The following is a 17,115-nucleotide window of genomic DNA, read 5'->3' on the forward strand; positions in this document are numbered from 1 at the left end:
CATCATATTTAAACACTCAAGACAACGTAATAAGTGCCTTTGTCTATCACATAACAGGAGTATTAGAATTGACTGCGCGATAGCTGTATGCTTCATTTTAAAACTCTACCTAATACATTACTTTTGAAAAGTATAACAAATTAAAAATATTGATAAATTAAGTAAATTTTTCATAACAGTAATCAATATTAGTTGGGAAATTTTTTTAAATATTTGTATATATAAATTAAATATATAAAAACAAAAACATCTACTTAAAAAAGAAAACTTGAAGTCTTTAAGAAAATATTGTTCATTTATAGATTTATAAAATACAAAAAAACAAATTAAATATATGTAGCTATTTTAAACAATTTAAACTTTTATATTATTTTACAAAGGTATATATTCCGTAAAATTTCATTGAACGTAGTACAAAAAATTACAAATATGTTTTTAAATTAATAAATAGCCCCTCAAGGCTGGTTGTTTATCACTCAGAAAGAGAGATTTCCCTCCACTGTCGCCTTAACAACAGTGGAACAGTCATTACGACACTCAGCAAGCTGAGGTCATTTTCCTGCTCAGAAAACCGCTCCACAATTCATCATCGTGAGAGGTTGACCGTCATTGTTAAATAACGTTCGTGAGACACATACTTTAGAAATGATCCCTAAAAGTATGATCTTAAACATTAAGGTGCAGGTTTTGATTATAGCTGTAACTGTGTAAGCTACAACTTAGGTGTTTACTATTGTGACATCACAAACGATAGAGCTACATTGTGACGTCATATCAGATAGAGAGAGAGCATTGTTAAATAAAAACTGTAACTTAATAAAGTTAAATAGTTTTTGATTTAAATGTTAAAGTTTTAATAAAACTCAAAAAATTTCAATTCTTACTACGATAAAAGCTCAACATAAATTGAAAAAAAGTTTGTTAATGTTAAACTCAAAGCTTTTTTGTTTTGATTAAAAAAAAACAGCAAAAATATTTCTTAAAGAATAAGTTTTCTTTTTATCGCTCTATAGTACATAAAATAAACAAAAAAAAATTATATCATTTTTCAAGTAATAAATAAAAAAGCTAAAAATTTTACATTAAATTTTTGTTTATATGCTTTGCTTTACAAATCTAATTGTACTTGAAACTTGGAGTTCAAAAATAAATAGCATTAAAACTTGTTTATCTAAATGCAAATTTACTTTAAAATTTGTAATTTTTTTAAATAATAGCTAATAATAAAATTAAAAACAATAAAAAATAAGCATCAGATGTTTCCAAATTTTGGAAAGGCTGCTTTTTTAATTTCTAAATGAAATAATGCAATGATTAGAAGTGACGAAAACAAGAAAAAAAAACTAATTCTGTAAATAATATAATTATAATTTTATTGCTCTTGATTTTTAAGTAAAATACAAAAAGAAGTTAAGAACTATTAAAACTTAGTAAAAATAAAAACTGTTTATTGGTTTTGTTAATTATAGACAAAAATTAAAAAACTAAATACGGTTTTATTCCTTTTTTTTTTTCAATTTATTTTACTATCAATAAGCTTTAATAGCTTTGTACAAATAATTTATATACTTACACAATATATTTAACACTTATCAATTTAGTTTAACTACTATTTCAAATACACAGTAGGTGTAAAAGATTATGTTGTAAATAACAGTTTGAAAACCGAATGTATTTGTTTACTTACGAAAATTTTTAAACTAATAAATAATTTTATTTTAAAAAAATATATATAAATATAATATTAATTATCTAATTTTTACATTTCTTAAATACCAAAATGGTTCACACCCAAATATTAATATTTTTAGATAAACGGCAGAAAAATTCCTTGTTAAAAAGTAATTATATACTTAAAATACTTCATCTTCATAACTTTTGGCAACTTTTTAGGTATAACTATAGAATGATAGTTATAAGTTTGATTTCAAGCAAAGTCTTTTAAAATAAAAAACACTAAATAACTAAATCTATACATACTAAAACACAATGTCTGCCTTTGGACAAAAAGTAATAAGTACTTAAAACACATAAGAATTTGCTTAACAACAAATAAAGAAACCTGTTTGGGCAATGATGTTTTTGCAAAATCTCCTTTTCTGAAACAGATTTTTGTTCTTTCTTGCTGTTTAACCTAAAAAATAAGTTATCGTGTACAAACTATTATTTGAAGTTGCAATATAAAATTCGTTATTTACTCAACAAAACAAATTTGCTTCTTTAAAATTTACCTCCGTTTGATGGTCTCCCTTATTGTCAATGGGCAAAGGTTCGCGTAAGTTTTCTTTAGGTAGCTTAGCTTCTTTTGCCAAGGTTGCTGCGGTCTCTGACAAGCCACTGTACTGCAAATGCTCGTGAATAATTTTAAGAAGTTCTTCGTTTTTAAAACTGATAGGCGTACGACTGACTATCCGTTCCTACAAAGTTTGTTCTCAAGAACTTTGCTTTAAAAATAAAATAAAAACTAAGTAAGTTTTGAAATGTTTAAAAAAAAGGGGTTAGCAGTATTTTATGGGCAAGCTTTACTACAAAAAGTTGTTTGCGAGCAGTACTGTATGGAAAAATTATTTTTGTGCCACAGCTAACTAGAATAATTGTAGCTGGGTTGCCAAATGTTTTGACAAATTTTCTTCAGGTTTTCAAAGTTTCCTCAAGGTTTTTAAAAGCACATATTTTTGGGTCTATTTTTAGTTTAAAGTTAAGTTTAAGGTAAGAAACTGTGTTAAATAGTACAAAAACATTGAAAAGATACTGTATAACTATTTTAAATGTGTTTGTTAGTAAAAAAATTCTATTGATAATGACAATTTTTTCTATCTATACGATAGAATTTTTGTGTCAAATCGAAATTTTACTACTGAACATGTTAAAATTGTTAAAATTCCAGGTTTTTTAGCCTAAATTGTCAAATTCCAGGTTTTTTGGCAACCCTGTTGTAGTAATGAATATAATAATACTATTTGTAACCTAATATGTGATGAAAAAAAAAAATTAAATACTACAACCATTGAATATTGAAATTAAAATTCTTATCACAGAAACTTTTTTGTAAAGTTGAAAAGTACATCGCAAACCCTGGTTTAATAGCTTAGTTTTTTATGAAGCATATTTAGTATTTTAAATATCTGTAAGATTTTATATTCTTTACAAAGGTAATACAATTTAGTTTATATAGTTAAGACTTTTTTCAATAACTAACAAACTAAATTAAGTCAACTATAATAACATATTTTATAACAAACAATTTGTTTAGTGAAGCTAGTAAACTTACAATATATAAGCTAATAATCTACTGGAAGTATATAAGCGATATGTATAAAAGGGGAATGGGTCAAAATTGCACGAAGACAAAATTGCACAAAGGGTCAATTTTACACGAAGATGCTTTTGCACGATGACAAATTTGCATGAAGACAGTTTTGCACCAAGGGTCAATTTTGCACCGAGGGTAATTTTTGCACGAAATAAAAAAAAACAGAAAAAAAAACTAAAAGATAAATTGATAAAAAAGAAAATGAAAAAAAAAAGTTACTGACTGAGGATAAGGGGTAACAGTGATAGTAAAAATAAAAATAACTAACAAAAATTATTGTTAAAAAAACAAGAAAAAAGAATAAATAAAAGTAATTAATTAAAAATAAAGGTTACTGACCGAGGGTAAGGGTTAGAGGTAACAGTAAAAAAAAATAATAGAAAAATTAAAAATAATAAAAAAACTCAACCATTGAAAAATGTCTCCATGCAAAAGTATCTTCGTGCAATTTTGTGCACTCGTGCAAATTTGACACCTACCCGTATAAAAGATAAAATTAATCGAAAAAAATGTTACCTTCTTTTGTGTTTCTAAGTCTTTTAGTAAACTGAATGAGTTTCCAGTGATTCTTTCTGGATAGGTATTTTTGTCAGTAAACAAATTACAAAACAAAGTTGTAAATAAAAATTTAAAAAGTTAAACACAACTTAGTTTTTCTCAACATTTAAGTAAAGAGCAGTGTTAAATTAATTCTGAGACATACAGCTTATAACATGTTTATAGACAAACATAGAAAAATATCTAATACTTTGAACATGTCATTTTAAGATCTTTTTAATATATTTTTGGTTTAAATGTACTACTTAGTATGTCTTGATGATAAATAGCGTATCAAATGTATTTCCATTAAAATTAAAATAAAAAAGAAACTTTTTTTTTTACAAACTGTAGAAAAGTACACAGACTTCAAATAACTTTTTGTAGTTTACACTTCAAGTTTGATATGCGTTAAGACTGTTATAATGTATTACTTTAAACTCTAAGCTTACTTAATAATTTATCATTGTTTAAATTTTAAAATGTTAGAATATAATCTATTGTAATTTAACGCAGTCTAGTCTGCTCAAAACTACAACAGAAAAATAAGGTTTAAAATGCTTTTAAAATCGTTTAATTCAAATGATAATTAAAACCAACTGTAAAGGAGATGAATGTATTGTAGAAAAAGTTTGAAATGAGGCGAGCACTTTGTATTGTCTTGCCTCCGAACAACTTTCTGTAGCTTTTCATAAGTCAGACACGGCAGCTTCGACAAAACTTGTCTGATCCTTTCATCGCACGAGAGTCCACACAAAAGCTAAATTAGTTGATAAAATTTCGTTCTGATTCATAGAAAAAAAACTAAATTGTTATTTATTTTTCAAGCCTTAATCTTTTCTAAATAAGTTAGTTAATACTTTTGATCAAATATTAAAAGCATTGAGTTAATTTTCAAACTTATCATAACTATAATTACCCTGTACAGGGTTTGCAAAAATTTTCAAAAAATAATTATAGGGAAATCCATATAATATAGAAAATTTATAAAGAAATTGCCAAAAAAAAAACAATAAATTTTAAACGTTACAAACATATTTTTAAAGTACATAAAGTAAAATATTTCATTAACCGTTTATAAGCACAGTCTTAGTAAGAAATTTACAAAAGTTCGAGGGCTTTTGAGCTCTGATTTTAGTTAAATAAGCAAACTTTAGATAACTTGTATTTTATATTAAATAAAAAAAAAATTATCGTCTAGGTGGTGCAGTAGAATCACAGTTTTGTGCTGAAATTGAATTTGAAAATAATAATAAATATTTCTATGTGTTTCTCACCACGCAGTGTTGCTGTTTTGGCTTTCAAATTTTAATTACGAAGTAAAAAACGTAATTTCTAGAGGTTTTCACATATTTTCAATTTTTCCTAGGAATTTATAGGGATTTTTCATAATATTGCAAGTTAAAAGGGATTTATAGGAAATTATAGGGAAATGGGAACCCTGCGTGTAGATAGAACTTCACAACCTTCTTAAAAAAATATTACAAAATACTATTGTCGTAACCTGCATATTAAGTTTTAACGCCTAAGCTTTCACACTGTAAATTAAAACATTTAAACTTTTATAAGGTAGTAAAAACTTTAGTTGTGATTATTTCTAAGTATAAAACTGCATTGTATAGATAAATATTCAACTACTTTAAAAATATATTGACTAAGTATTTATTTTTTTCAAAAACATATTATAATACAGTAGTTATCATTTATTACATATACACTACATTCTAGATAGTTCCCTTTTTTCAAACTTTGTGAACAGGACTTAGTAAACACTTAAAAACTACTTGAAAAAAAAAAAATTAAACATAAAACAACGAATCAAAATCCAAGTTAGACCTAAACCACTTTGCTTAAAACTTTTTATGTAAGTGTTTTAAAGATAAATCACAATATACACGTTAAATCAAAATCAGTAAATACTTAAAAATTAACAAAAACAAACATGGCAAGTAAGTTGTGAGATCTCATCTTGATCATCGGTGAACATAGTGCTTTTTGGCAGCATCAAGTTTAATAAGTCCTAAAAAACATTTTATAGTAAGACTAAAAAAATCTAAAATATTACAAATTAAAAACTCCTAACTTTTAGTTACCTACTTTACTGGTAATAAATTTTTGGACCTCAAGTACTTTTTGTTTTTAAGAAAATTTATTATTAAAAAAATACTCTATTTTAATTTATATTTGTACTTATTTTTACTCCAATAATAACAGACTACTCAACTCAAAAGCAAAAACTTAACTATGTAACAAAAAAAATCTATCTTTATTTGTATTGGCTCCTTTTCATAGTGTAGCTCTTTATAAACTACGTGTAATTTATTTTATTATTATTCAATAAACATATCTGTTTTTATCTAAAAAGTTTTTTTTATAAATAGTTTACCTCGATTTGAAAACAAAATAAGTATTAAAAATGTTAAGTAGTGTAACAATTTTCGTAAGAAACAAATGTTACTCAGAACTTTATATTGTTTCCTGTTTATTATAGTAGTAATTAAAATTTTAAGTAAAAAGTTATCTATTGAGATTTAGATATAAATAACATTTTCTAAGTCGAAAGTTTATAAAAAGTTAAAGGAAATTTCAAGAATCATTTAAAGCTGTAGTGAAATCATAAAATTATAATTAACGCCTACAAATCTAGTTGTAGTTATAGTGCTGTTTTTTAACTTTGACAGTTTCTTATTTTGTTTAAAAAAAACTTTATTTCTTTCAAAAATTTTCACTTTAATAACAACAGCCTTAATAAGACTGAGCTATGTAAACAAATACAATTAAATTGTTGATTTAAATGTACAATTTACCCAAACAGCTTTATAAATAAACACATCTATACTGTAAAATTACATTAACAAAATTAAAAGTTATTGTTTGTTATAAATAATAACCCAGTTCAGATACATTAGTAGAAATATAGTAAAGTTTTACTGTTTAATGACTGACCTAAAAAGAGTTTTCTAAAAATCTCACAAACTCAATTTATACGTTTCTATAAAAATAAAAACTAACATTTAAACCGCTACCACTGGTGATAACTTCCCAAAACAATTTTCTGTTGTTCACAAGTCTTTCCAACGAAGTATTTTCAAACGATTCCATGTTTTGTGTGTTTAGTAAACTATCTGGTAGCATTCCGTACTTTTTCTAGTCAAAAATAATTGATATAGTATATTTAAAAAGGTAGTAAGTTTTTGTGTATATCTAAAAAATAGTTACTTTATTATTCTTGATGAAAAAGTTTTAACATTAAACAAACATTAAGATAGATACATTACTCCTGTGAGTAAAAAATAAAAAAAATCCGGTCCAAGACTGAAAACATTAACTTTGTAGTTTAGTTACGAAACGTGCACTACTTGTTTGCACTACTTAAAACAAAGTTTTTGTTTATTTTTGAAATTATTTAAATCTTTGTATAATTTGGTTTTGGTACTGGTTTTTACTAAAAAATTTAAACATAAGTCACTCATTTTCAAAAAAAAAAATTTACTAATTAATTTCGTTTAGCGCATCCTCAGAATAATATTGCTAAAAACTATTAATATTATATTGTAATTTTAGTTATATACAATGAATTTGAAAAGTCTAGCTAAAATTACTTCGTCATAAAGTATAAAAGTTTGTTTATAAAGTTTAGATTAGAATTGAGTTGTATTAAGCTAATTTGAAGTAATTTATAAGACATAATTGCTAAAACAAAAACATTTAAAATAGTAGAATTTTTTTACCTGAAACTAAATTAAATAAAAAGAACATTACAATAAATCTTTGTAAAAACACTAACTGTATTAGCTGTAAAAACACTAACTAAGTTTCAAAAGAAAACATCGAAAATAGATAAAATACAAAAAGCATTTAGTCTAACCATTAGCTTTGGACAACAAACGCAGTTGATCAGTATCAACAGAGCATATTTACAATATTCAGTGCTACTTGGCTCTTCACTTTGAAAAATTATATTCACAAGTAATCTGTAAAAAACTCCAAAATAAATATTCTAATGAAATTTATATTAGTGCACATATTCGCATTATACCAAAACTAAAAAGAAAATATATTCAAAGCTAATTAAATGCAGAATTATTAACAAGCTCCTTTTGATTCGAAAAATTAAATTTCTTTTAATAACATCTTTTTTGAGTATTTATGTTTTTTTTTTCAAATGTTGTAAAAGTTTAATAAACTCATACTTAAAAAATCCTTTGGTGCTACTCTAATAAAAGTTTAAAAAGTAAACTTTGATTTACTTTGAAATTCATTTAATTTTTAATGAAATTACTCTTTTAATAAAATTATCTCAAAGAATAAATTAAATAAATAAAAATAGTTTTTTGTAAAGAAATTATACTTTTGTAAGACACCTGAAATAAGGTTATTTTCAGTAACCTTTGAAACTTTTTCATACTAAGCTAAAATTTAAAACGATTATAAAGTAAATCAGCAGTAAAAGTTTATTCAAAAACTAAACTTAAGTATATCACTTTAAACAACACCAATTGAAAAAACTTGTAACGAAAAATTAAGCTGCTACATTAACTTTCAAAACGAAATTGTGATTTACAAACAACTTACTTTACAATTTCTGCCAGAGTAACACCAACAGTATCTTTGATCTGGGTCGACATGAGAGTCGATCTTACTTGAGGTGCAACTGTAACAATGCTCAGACAATTAAGTAAATGAATTTGTTCAATATAAACATACTTCACTGAGGCCGTCAGTATCTTAAAAAAGTTGAAATCTTTTTTAAATATAAAATATGAACTTTCTCAAACTGTTTTTGTTTAAAGAAAGTACTTCATTCTAAAAAATATATATTAAGTTACGAAAAAAACATCTTATACAATATTTTATAAACTCTATAAAATAATTTTTAATCATAACGTAGATAAAATTGTAGTTGACAAATTTAAAAAAATACCTTTAAAAGCAACTGGGCCCCATCGTATTTGTCAAATTTTTTAATTGGACACCAGTTTTTCTCAAAGTTTGAGTATCTCATGACATCAAGAAGTTTTAGCAGTTCAAGTCTATCATTGACTAGAACAATCTGTTAAAGTAAAAAAAGCTTATAAACTTATTCTATTAAACTTGTATTTAATTATAACATTTTAAATAACAATTGTTAAATACAATAAAATATTTTTATACTTCAATTTTTATACGAAAGTTCTAATCAATAAACTAACTTTAGAGCAATTTAATGACCTGTTTGAAACTAGATATCCATAGTCCAATTTCATATGTGTACTAAAATACCTGAAAAATAATTCGAATAAAACCTTTAAACTTTTACTAGTAAAATTACTTTCAAGCAATATGTTTCAGTTTATGTTTTCTAAAGTTTAAAATGACTTTAGTACTTTTTATTGTCTCGTAAAAATTATTAAACAATTGTTATATTAGCATGAAAACCTCATGAGAGCTCGGCTACAGTATTCGGCAACACCTCTGTCATTGTCATTGATCAAACTGTGCAATTCTTTATCTCTATTGTTGATAAAAGGAAGCACACTTATAGCATTCAACAAGTAACGAATACCATTCTGTAAAAAAACCTACGCATTTGTATAGTTGAACATATTCACTTAATTCAACTCATAGGGTATTTAATTGAAGCAAACTGAAATACTTTGAAACTTAAACTTAATGTAATAAACAGTTATGAAGGAAAAAATAATACATTATTCTCACCACTAATTCAAAATAAATTATCTGAGATTCTACTTAACCTTCGCCAGATTTGAGAATCTTATACAAACCTATACTGTCTTTTTGTACGTTATACATAAGTGTACAAGCTAGTATGATTCAGCCAGATTTAATAGTTCATTAAAAAGACTACATAGTATTGGTATACACTTTACAAAGTATAAATTTTTCAAACAAACCACTTTGTAACATAATACTAAATTTTTTAGCTTTTTGTTTGTTAGACTTATAAATATTTTCATTAAAACAATATTGAAATATATAAAAGCAGTACTCAGTTTAAATTAAGGTTAAGGGTGAATGAATGTTTTTTACATAAACTAACGCTAGCCATCGCTTAAAAGCACGAAGTATAGCCTATTAAATAATTTTTGAAAAATTTAATAACTTCAATTAAATTTTGATGTGTAGTCTGTTGTGTGAAATTTTCAAACACAAACGAAAGAAAGATTCACTTTTGCAGAGTTAACTCAATCAGAAACCTAATACGAAAAGCATATCTCCATCTTGGTTTTCGAAGCTAGAAACCTCACAATTTTTGATATTTACTTTTCAGAACTAAAAAAGAAATTGTAAGGAGTTGCAAAATAGTCACTTAAAAAATAATCATTAAAACTTAAAAAAAATATTTTTGTCAAATAAAGTACTTGTAACTTTTTTAATTCTATACGATAATCTGTTTTTTAAATTACTAAAATTAGATTAAGAAAGCTTTAAAGCGATTGTATTAAAACTGCAGGAAAAGACACTTTTTATTGAGATATTATTTGTTGCTGCTTTTGTTTGTGATTTTAATGGGAGCTTATTAAACTCTTAAACTTTAATCTGCTATGTATAATTTTATATGAATTTAAAAACGGTGTTTAGCAACTCAAAGCTTAACTAAAATTTTTATAATCTGATGAAAAATAGTTTCACACTCCTATGATCTTATCAATAAACTGATTCAAATCAAAACAAACTCATCATATTTAATTGTTGGTTTGTACTTGTTTCAATTTGTAATCAGAGAAATGATAACTAAATTTATGAACACTACGTTAACTTAAGTTGTAATATTTTTAAACCTTTGAATGATGATTGAATTGATTCAAATACAAAATATATTAATAAACTATCATAGGCAAATAGAAAATTTAATAAATTTAATACTTAAACTCAGTTCATTTGTGAATGACTGTGCTTAAAAATCCAACTTTGAGAAGACAGATTGTTGGTGATACATGTTAATTTGAAGAAAGTCAATAACAACTACCTTCAAAAAGTATAAACAAAACTTTTTTTAAAAACTAAACTCAAAAGTTTAATGAAAACATTATAACATAATTTAAAAAAACTATAGACTATTATTAAGGTTATCATACAAGATCAAATACTAATCAAAAACAGAAACTTTAAAACATCCTACACTTTCAAAGTTTCTGTTAATCTGTTTCGCTTAAGTTTACAACAACAAAAAACAACTATTTTCAGTTAGTACATTTAATTTATTTTACTTTTATAGGTATTAATATTGTCATAAATTTACTGCATACACAGTTTTTATTTCTTCCATTTTAGATTTAACTATATTTTCATTTACTGCACTAACCGGCCATAATCAGATAAAGATCATACTGTACTTGATAAATAAACAACTTACCATTGAATCAAATATTTTGAGAATACTCTGGTACGTAAACGAATAGTACAAGAAAAGAGCACAATGCCATTTGGTACATTGTTTAGATGCTTCCAAAAGCCATAAAACATACTTCATCATTGATGTAAGCACCTAAAAAATTTTTTTAATCTGAAATATTTTTTTTTAAGTTCATTTGTTCAACTTTTTTTTATCTTCAACAAAACAAAAACTAAAATTATTCATATATATAAAGGAAAGTTAAAGTTTTCTTTATTTAGATACTGCAAACAAATAAGTAATCAAAAATATTAACTAAAAGCAAAATTTAAACATATTTTTTTTGAACGGATCTGAAAATACCAAAGCTATTTTTATTAGAAATAAGATCTTATTTGTTTAAGTTTTGTATTTAAGCCTATTTTAGCCTCCTTTTTCTATCTTGAAATTATAAATATAAAGATTAAATAATAATCTGTAAACTGTGGTTTTACACTATTCATATAACTTTAACAAATTAGTTCAAACATGAAATATGGTTTCTTAGCTCTTGTTAAGCAGCATCTTACATGGATACTTGTTATTTTGACTATTTTTTGACCTTTTCTTTATAGGTTAAAATTTTGCAGTATATTAATACATTAAAAAATAATAAATATTTAATCAAGTACAATAGCAGACTAATGTTCAAAATAAATTGATATTCATCAACAACTCAATAGTTATCAAAGGTTTTAAAGATTTTTTTCGTACTCAGTTATCTTAACATCTCTTTCCTTTTAACTTGTGAATCTTTATATATAATAGACTTAAGAGTAGATTAAAGTGTTTTATTCTAAATTTTAAATATTACACTTTTTATACGGGCATGTCTCTAAATCTATTTAGAATATACTGGCCTAATCAATGTAGAACTTTTCTTAAAAATCATTAGTTAATCATTTAGTCTTTTTATCAATCTTTATCAGACTTTTATTTAGATAAATTTAAAACAGTTTTGCTTAATAATCTATAAAATAATCTATAAACCTCAAGTATAACTGTTTTTTTGATACGTTCACATTATTAGTATTACAAAAAGAAAGCTCTCCAGTTTTTTGTTATATGTCCTTTAAACTTAGTAATTATAAAAAATTACATAATGGTTTCCTTACAACAAATTTTGATCATAAAAAACAAAAATAACCCTTAATATTGACTGTAAATACTAAATTTTAGAAATAGTTAAGCTATTTGAATACACTTAGTAAGAAGTAACTATAGATCTAAATTATCTTTTTTTTTTAAGCTTCAAAAAAACTTTTTTTTTTTTAAATTTTTTAACGCACAGTTTTACACATAAGTTTTGAACCAATAGTATGTGGTAACAAAAGTTTTTAGATATTTTTAAACTTAATTCATGCTTTTACATAAACTAAACAACAAATAAAATTCTTTATCGAAAGCACTAGAATCATTGCCTTACAAATACAACAGCTATATATAAAAAAAAGAACAAACAGCTTTGTTAGAAAATGCTATTAGTGCCATAGCTTCTTTATTGTATGCTAAGTAGTACAACACCAAAGAAACTCCTCCAGAGCCGAGTGACAACCTTGGGATTTTCAACAACTTTTCAATTCCTCTTTTTTCAACAAACGTAACTGCAACCTAAAGTTTGTTTTGCAATAAACCAACTTTTAATTTGAAATATACTAAAAGTTAAGTGAGCTTTTTTGTTAAAAAAATTACACAAACTCAGCCGCAACAACAGTTTTTATATTTTTTGAAATATAAGTTTAAAATTTTATCTATTTAATCATTTAAGCTTTTAGAATCATTTTTAGCTTCTTGCCTTTCCATGACATGAGAGTTCTGCAAGAAGTTTAGCTGCAATGAAAGTAATACGCCCATTATTTATAGAACTTTTTTTCAGAAAAGTTATCAGTAAGTCAACAGCATTTTCTTCTAAAAATGTTCCTAGCATATTTTCAAAGGGAGCTGAATTTTTTTTTAATTTGTTTATAGTTATTTGCATAAGACGTTAGATGAGTCATAAATCTTAGTTTTTAAAGTGTGCTGAAGAAAAAGTTTTGAACATTTTATGAAAAACTGAAAAAAATATGAGTTTAATTGTATTTGTTATCTAGTAAACGTTTTTAAATTTTATTTTCAATTGTATTTTCACAAAAAATTTATTAGTTTTCCTTTTTTTATAATAGGTTTAAGTAATTATTGACAAATAATTTAAATAAGTTATAAATTAAAAAACTCACCAATATCAACTAAAAATTCTAAGAGAATCATTTGTATAGTCGACTTATCTAACGGATCATCAAGATTGGTTTTTAATCCAACCATAAATGGTTTTAGATTTTTCCTGTAAAAAAATGTCTATTAATCAACCACAATAATAGCAATTATTGATCAAAATTAATCTAAGTGAAAAAATCTTATTTTTTTGAGTAGAAAACGATTGTTAGTATTGTATATTAAATGTTAATGAGACCAGCTGCTGTTGCTCAAATCACTTTCTTGCAATTCTATTGAAGGTGGATTTTTATTATAATCATTTTGAATATCACAAGTAGAAGACATTTTTAAAATTTTGTTATTTTTGTGTTCTGTTAAGTTCAAAGTTCTTTTTCTAGATAGTTTTTCATTTTTTTGCTCTTGACTGTTTTTCATTGGTTTTCTTGGTAATGTTTGACGATTCGATTTCTTTGCATTGGTTTTTACCCCTTCTTCTGTAGTAATCAAAGTCCACAGTTTCTTTAACGTTCTTTTTGTCTAAAATTTAAATCAAGTTTGATTATAATTTGTTAAACAGGAAATAAATTTAAGTGCAGTACGCACTATGAAAACAGCAAAAATTGCATTTTTTTGTCTGAAAATGCGTGCTTAAGAGGAAGATTACTGTAATTGGAAATTTTATGTTTCACAGTGATTTAAAAACTAGCTTAAAATTCTAAATGTGATTTTCTTAAATATAATTTAGAGATTTAAAAATTAAAAAACATTAACTCAACCTTCAACCTATGTAATTTTAAATGAAAAAAAGGTTTAAACTTTTTTTTTCATTTGTGACTACTTATTTATGTCTTTACTATAGTAGTGATGAATATTAGTATTAATTTTAACAAAATTTAAAAGTTAGTCTTCAAACAATAAAATAATTTTTATGAAAAGCTTTTCTTTATTTATAGAATATTTAAGTAAATATTACTTTGAAAAAAGAGTTTTTATGTATTGCATAGTCACCTTTACATTTTGTTGACTTTCCTTTTTATCTTTGAAACTGGTGGTATCTATTATACATATATATATATATAACATAGAAAATAATATAGTTATATAAAATAGATCAATCACCTTCCACATAGCCCGCTTGAAGGGGTTTTTAATAGTGTATTGCAAAATTTATTGAACTTTAAAAGGAGTTTTTTCATAGGTTTCATTAATTAAATACACCACAGTGTTTTTTGTGTAAATTTTGTATTAATGTGAATTAAATGCAATTTAATTCGAACTTTAACAGCTGAGGATTAAACTGGGTTGCCACAGGTCAAGCTGAGAAAATTTCCTGACTTTTACTGATTTTTTACTAAAATTTTCCTGACTTTTCTAAATCAATTAATTTAAACTTATTATAAAACACATAATATAACACTTGAATGTATATAAAGCTTTCAATTAAATTTTAATACAGCTTAAAACAACAGTTTTTTTGCTGAATTCAATCATCAAACTTCCATTACATCACTTGTACCATCTGTGTATGATTGATGTATTTGCAATAAACAAATCTATCAGCAAAATACCTTATAAACACGGCTTGTCTGAAAAAGACACTATTTTTTTAGCATTTCCTAACATAATTGTATCTAAATAAACGAAACGACATATAAGGAACTTATACAATTAAAACCTTAAACTTACAACAAACTTTAATAACTAAAATCTTAAAACAATAACGAACTTTTACAATTAAAACATTAAAACAATAAAGAACGTAATCAAACATGGTTTTTTTTTTATATGTACTTAAATTTCCGTTTCTTTATTAGCACTTCAACCTATTTATCTAATGAAGATATGGTTTCCTTCATCTGATCCCCTCTATTTTTTAAAACCTCTCTTATAACTTATTTTACAAATTTAAAAAATTTTGAAAAAACTATAAAGAGGTAAACTTATCAACTTGTTACATAAAATACTAAACTAACATCTTAATTATATAGAATTCACCTATTTACTTAAATAAAAAACACTTTGATTCCAAAATTATGCTAGATAAACTTTTGTGTATATATCACAGTTTCACTATGGAAGTGTCCTTGCTACAGATCATCAATACTAAAAGGCTTACAAAAACTGCTTGTTCAACTAGGGTAGTTGTTGAATACTTTAATAGAAAATTTTCGAAGTTTTATAAAGGATACTTTATTAATTTTTACAAATTGAAGGCATTGGAAATTTAATAATTTTTTTAATTTCTAGGAAAATTTTGCAATTTTAGTCTGACTTTAGAGGATTTTTGATTAATTTTCTATCATTTGAAGGCTTTGGAATTTAAGGAATTTTCTAAATTAAAACTGAGAAAATCTGACTTTTTTTTTTGTCAAATTTCCTGACTTTTCCTGACTTTTTTTCAAAAACCCCCACTTTCTCCTGACTTTTTTCATTTTTTTTAGTTTTTCCTGACTTTTCCTGATTTTCTGACTTTTCCTGACCTTGTGGCAACCCTGATTAAAGCATTTAGCTTTATGAAACATTTGTACTGTTTTTTTTTTGACTTCAACAGTTTGCAATAAACTATATATACAAATTACCCATATATATTAAGTAATACTTAATAAGTATTGATATTTTTGATTGACTATTGTCCCAGTTGCCTAAGCAACATTTTTTGCAAAAATAAATAAGAATTTTGTATATAATTACTGTTTTATTTTTTTTTTGAAGTAATATTATGATTATAGAGATAGAGTTGTTCCCTTTCATTTATTTTGTTTAGTGCCAATCCTTTTTGATTTATTTTTATTTCCCAATTTTGTATAATTTTAATCTGCTGACTTACTAAACTTTATCATGGGAACAGAATTATGCGACATGATAAAACTTTCTGCTAAACAAAACTAAAATATCTTAGGGGATGTTTGGAGTTTGTAGAGATGACGGTCTCGCAGTCATACAATCCTAGTCACCCAGAAACGCAAAAATTACAGCAATGGCAAAATTTAAGAAATGGATGGGCTAGATAGTTGCGGCAGCACTAATAGAAACCGATTTTCTAGACATAGAACTAAACCTTAACAATAAAACATACACCCCATTTAGATAGCCAAATTCAGGTATTTTTTATGTAATCAAACAATCAAACCACCAAAACAAATCTTAGAACAATCACCTATAACAGTAAACGAAAGATTAAACAAACTATCGAGCAATGAAGAGTCCTTTAACTGCAAAAAAAGGTATCAAACAGCCTTCAAAACGCCAACTACAAATTTAATTTAATATTCCAAAAAATAAGAAAGCAAATAAAATAAATATTTTATCCGCCTTTTTCACTAACAATAGCCACAAAGATAGGTAAGAAATTTTAAAAATAAGTAAACCAACATTTGACATAAACCACCCATACCACAAAATATTCATCAGGAGTACATTAAAAATATCGTACAAGTGCATAAGAAGTTTTAACACAAAAATTCTTAAACACAACAACAAAATATTAATCAACCTAAACATCAAAACACAAGAAAAAACTTGCAGTTGTAAAAACAAAACACACCCATTGAACAGCAACCTAATTTCTCAAGCCGCATCAAAAATAGGCGATATAACAAAGTTTATGTAAGCTCCACCAGTACATTTAAAAGCAAATACCGGAGCCTTAAGGCAAGCTTCAAGATTAAACTAAAAAGATATAGCACATAACTATCAA

The 17,115-nt window shown here is 25.0% G+C and overlaps 1 protein-coding gene and 1 non-coding gene across 2 annotated transcripts in view; both read right to left on the reverse strand.

Moving 5' to 3' along the window:
* The window catches only part of LOC145841489 (DDB1- and CUL4-associated factor 1-like), a 31,926-nt gene that overhangs the window by 4,215 nt on the left and 10,596 nt on the right, over positions 1–17,115 (reverse strand). Inside the window, exons 5-20 of the mRNA XM_082948849.1 lie at positions 13,675–13,955; positions 13,442–13,545; positions 13,021–13,166; positions 12,687–12,836; positions 11,208–11,339; positions 9,269–9,399; positions 9,043–9,112; positions 8,775–8,903; positions 8,426–8,577; positions 7,719–7,824; positions 6,863–6,997; positions 5,793–5,870; positions 4,451–4,610; positions 3,830–3,885; positions 2,232–2,417; positions 2,063–2,134 (exon numbers count right to left, since the gene is read on the reverse strand). Of these exons, the coding sequence (XP_082804975.1) occupies positions 2,063–2,134; positions 2,232–2,417; positions 3,830–3,885; positions 4,451–4,610; positions 5,793–5,870; positions 6,863–6,997; positions 7,719–7,824; positions 8,426–8,577; positions 8,775–8,903; positions 9,043–9,112; positions 9,269–9,399; positions 11,208–11,339; positions 12,687–12,836; positions 13,021–13,166; positions 13,442–13,545; positions 13,675–13,955 (2,088 nt within the window). The remainder of the gene's footprint in view (positions 1–2,062; positions 2,135–2,231; positions 2,418–3,829; positions 3,886–4,450; positions 4,611–5,792; positions 5,871–6,862; positions 6,998–7,718; positions 7,825–8,425; positions 8,578–8,774; positions 8,904–9,042; positions 9,113–9,268; positions 9,400–11,207; positions 11,340–12,686; positions 12,837–13,020; positions 13,167–13,441; positions 13,546–13,674; positions 13,956–17,115) is intronic.
* LOC145841797 (small nucleolar RNA U3) lies at positions 472–668 on the reverse strand. The gene has a single exon (XR_014370173.1). It is a non-coding gene; the product is annotated as a small nucleolar RNA U3 (small nucleolar RNA).

This window comes from Thalia democratica, chromosome 7 (genome assembly GCF_965202585.1).
Source record: "Thalia democratica chromosome 7, ktThaDemo2.hap1.1, whole genome shotgun sequence".
Taxonomy (NCBI): Eukaryota; Metazoa; Chordata; class Thaliacea; order Salpida; family Salpidae; genus Thalia; species Thalia democratica.